Below are 2,244 nucleotides of genomic sequence, written 5' to 3'. Positions count from 1 at the left end.
CGCCTCGCGGAGGGGGCCCGGCCCCAGCCCTGAGACGGCCGCGCCGTTGACCTGCAGGATCTCGTCCCCCACGCCCAGGAGCCCCGCGTAGAGCTTGGCTGTGCCGGCATCCGCCATCTCCTGCACATAGACACCTGCGGAGGGAACAGGGATGGCTGAGGGCCCTTCCTGCCCCTGGGGTGCCCAGGGACTGCACAGAAACCTGTGAGAAACAGCCTTGAGCATGGGCTGCGTGTCTCAAGCCAGGTGCTGATGGACACGCAGGACTGTGGCCAAAGCCACGTGTGACAGCATCCCCCCACCTGCCATCACCTCTGGGGCTCAGCAGCCATGGAGCAACCCCACCCACCCATGCCCAAGCTCGCTCCTGGGGTGGGACAAGAGCCACTGTGGAGGGACTGTGCTGCACCAAAGCTTTGGGATGATCCCACAGTACCTGTGTCGGGCCGGCCGTGCCCGGAGGTGACGGAGAACCCAAAGGCGCCATGGGGGGGTCGCTGCAGCTCCAGCTGGCTGGTGCCATCAGGAAAGACCTCGACCACGCGCCCCACTGCGCGCAGCTGGACGGGCGCCCCGATGTCCTCCACACTCAGCGAGCGCTGCGGCCCTGAGCCCCCCTTCCTGTAGGGAGAGGGAACATGGGTGAGTGGGGATGGGAAGCTGCTGGAGACCAGGTGATGCAGCCCCTGGCTACACCAAGCAACCACAACACCCCAAAACAGCCTTCCCGGGCACAGCAGGAGCGTGCCGGGCCCCATCCTACCTGTCAGCCGTGGTCTGGGGCAGGAGGTAGGCACTGGCACGGGGTGCCTTGCCCAGTTGGGAGTGCAGGCTCTGGATAGAGGCGGCTTTTTGGGGCTGGCAGAAGGGTGACACCTGGGGAAAAGCACCTGGCTGAGATGGGGACAAACTGCAGCACCACAGTGCTTCACCCACTGATGTGCCAAGGGAGAGGAGGAAATTTGGGCATCCCACCCCTCTGAAGAACTCCCCAACTCACTGCTGAGGAGGAACAAGCATGTCTGCTCTTCCACTACCCCCCTCTCTCCCTCCTTCCCCCTTCCACTTCCCACTTGGCTCTGGGCTTTTCAAACCCAGCAGGTTTGGGGTGGCACATGCTCCCATGCCCCTCCAGGACCGCCCGAGCCATAAATCCATATTCAGGAATACTTCATCCCAGCCCAGCATCCCTTCTCTAGTGCCACCCCCATCTCCCTCCCTGTGGGCACCCCCGCATGGGGCGATGTCTGAGCTCACCAGCTGCAGGGACTGCAGGGACGGGGACTTCTTGACACCAGGCCCGCCCAGCGGGGAGCCGCCGGGGGCCGGGAGCTGCTCCATGCTGTAGCAGCGGAAGCGGCCCAGGCGCTGCTTGGTGCTCTGGCTCAGGCTGCACAGGAGCTTTTTCAGCCCTGACGCTGAAGCGCTGCTGCCCTTACGGCTCACTGGCCGCCCCGGCTCCCTGGGTGGAGAGGGATGGTGGTCACTCACCACGCGTCTGGGGCAGCAGCGGGACCGGCAGCAGCCGCTGAGCTGCGGGTGCATCCTGCCCTCGCCTTGGCAGCCCTGAGAGCTGCAGCACGGTGAGATCAGGGGCAGCCGCCTCCCCGCAGCAGGGACCCAGCACACACAAGTTTGTCACTACCCAAAGCGACCCGAAGGGCTCCCTCCCCGTTTGCCCCATTATTTCACGGGTGTAACGCCTCTCAAAACTCCCCTGCTTTGCCCCAAGGGATCACATCCTGGGAATGGGCTCAAAGGACCCAGCACTACCTCACAACTCTCCTGCCGGGCTGAGACACACAGTGCCAGGCACAGGGCCGGCAGGATCGCACTTGGAAAGCCCCAGGACAGCTGATTTTCCCCCGAAGGGGAGAACCCGACACCAGCAGAACACCTCTGTCACATTTGCTGCAACACCCCTGGCAGAACCAGATGCGGGGAAACGCAGCTCCGCCAAACCCACAGCAACATACGGGCGCATTGTAACCCATTTTGTGGTTTCTGGGAGGTTTTTGGAGCCAGGGAGCTCGACCCAGGAGCATCCTGCAGTGCCCAGGAGGGATGCTCAGGGCTCCACGGTTTGGGATGCCGCGGCCCCTCGTGCTCACTCACCCGTGCGCCGCGCTCCCGGCCGGGTGCGGCTGCTGCTGCGCTCCCGGCGTCCCGGCAGCTTCCCCGGCGGGGCGAGCAGCCTCCGGGGGCACGGGGGGGACGGGGCTGGCCGCGGGGGGGGGGGGGCGG

At 65.3% G+C, this 2,244-nt stretch overlaps 1 protein-coding gene across 1 annotated transcript in view; it reads right to left on the bottom strand.

Annotated features, from left to right (window-relative positions):
* The window catches only part of KIAA1614 (KIAA1614 ortholog), a 4,094-nt gene extending 1,863 nt beyond the window's left edge, over positions 1–2,231 (bottom strand). Inside the window, exons 1-5 of the mRNA XM_017737403.1 lie at positions 2,116–2,231; positions 1,258–1,462; positions 764–876; positions 437–621; positions 4–134 (exon numbers count right to left, since the gene is read on the bottom strand). Coding sequence (XP_017592892.1) covers positions 4–134; positions 437–621; positions 764–876; positions 1,258–1,341 — 513 coding nt within the window. The 5' untranslated portion in view covers positions 1,342–1,462; positions 2,116–2,231. The remainder of the gene's footprint in view (positions 1–3; positions 135–436; positions 622–763; positions 877–1,257; positions 1,463–2,115) is intronic.
* Between the last annotated feature and the right edge of the window lie 13 nt (positions 2,232–2,244).

The sequence above is a fragment of the Corvus brachyrhynchos genome, unplaced genomic scaffold (genome assembly GCF_000691975.1).
Source record: "Corvus brachyrhynchos isolate BGI_N302 unplaced genomic scaffold, ASM69197v1 scaffold466, whole genome shotgun sequence".
NCBI classification, from domain to species: Eukaryota; Metazoa; Chordata; class Aves; order Passeriformes; family Corvidae; genus Corvus; species Corvus brachyrhynchos.
The sequence above is the reverse complement of the archived record's forward strand: the minus strand, read 5'-3'. Positions and strand labels throughout refer to the sequence as shown.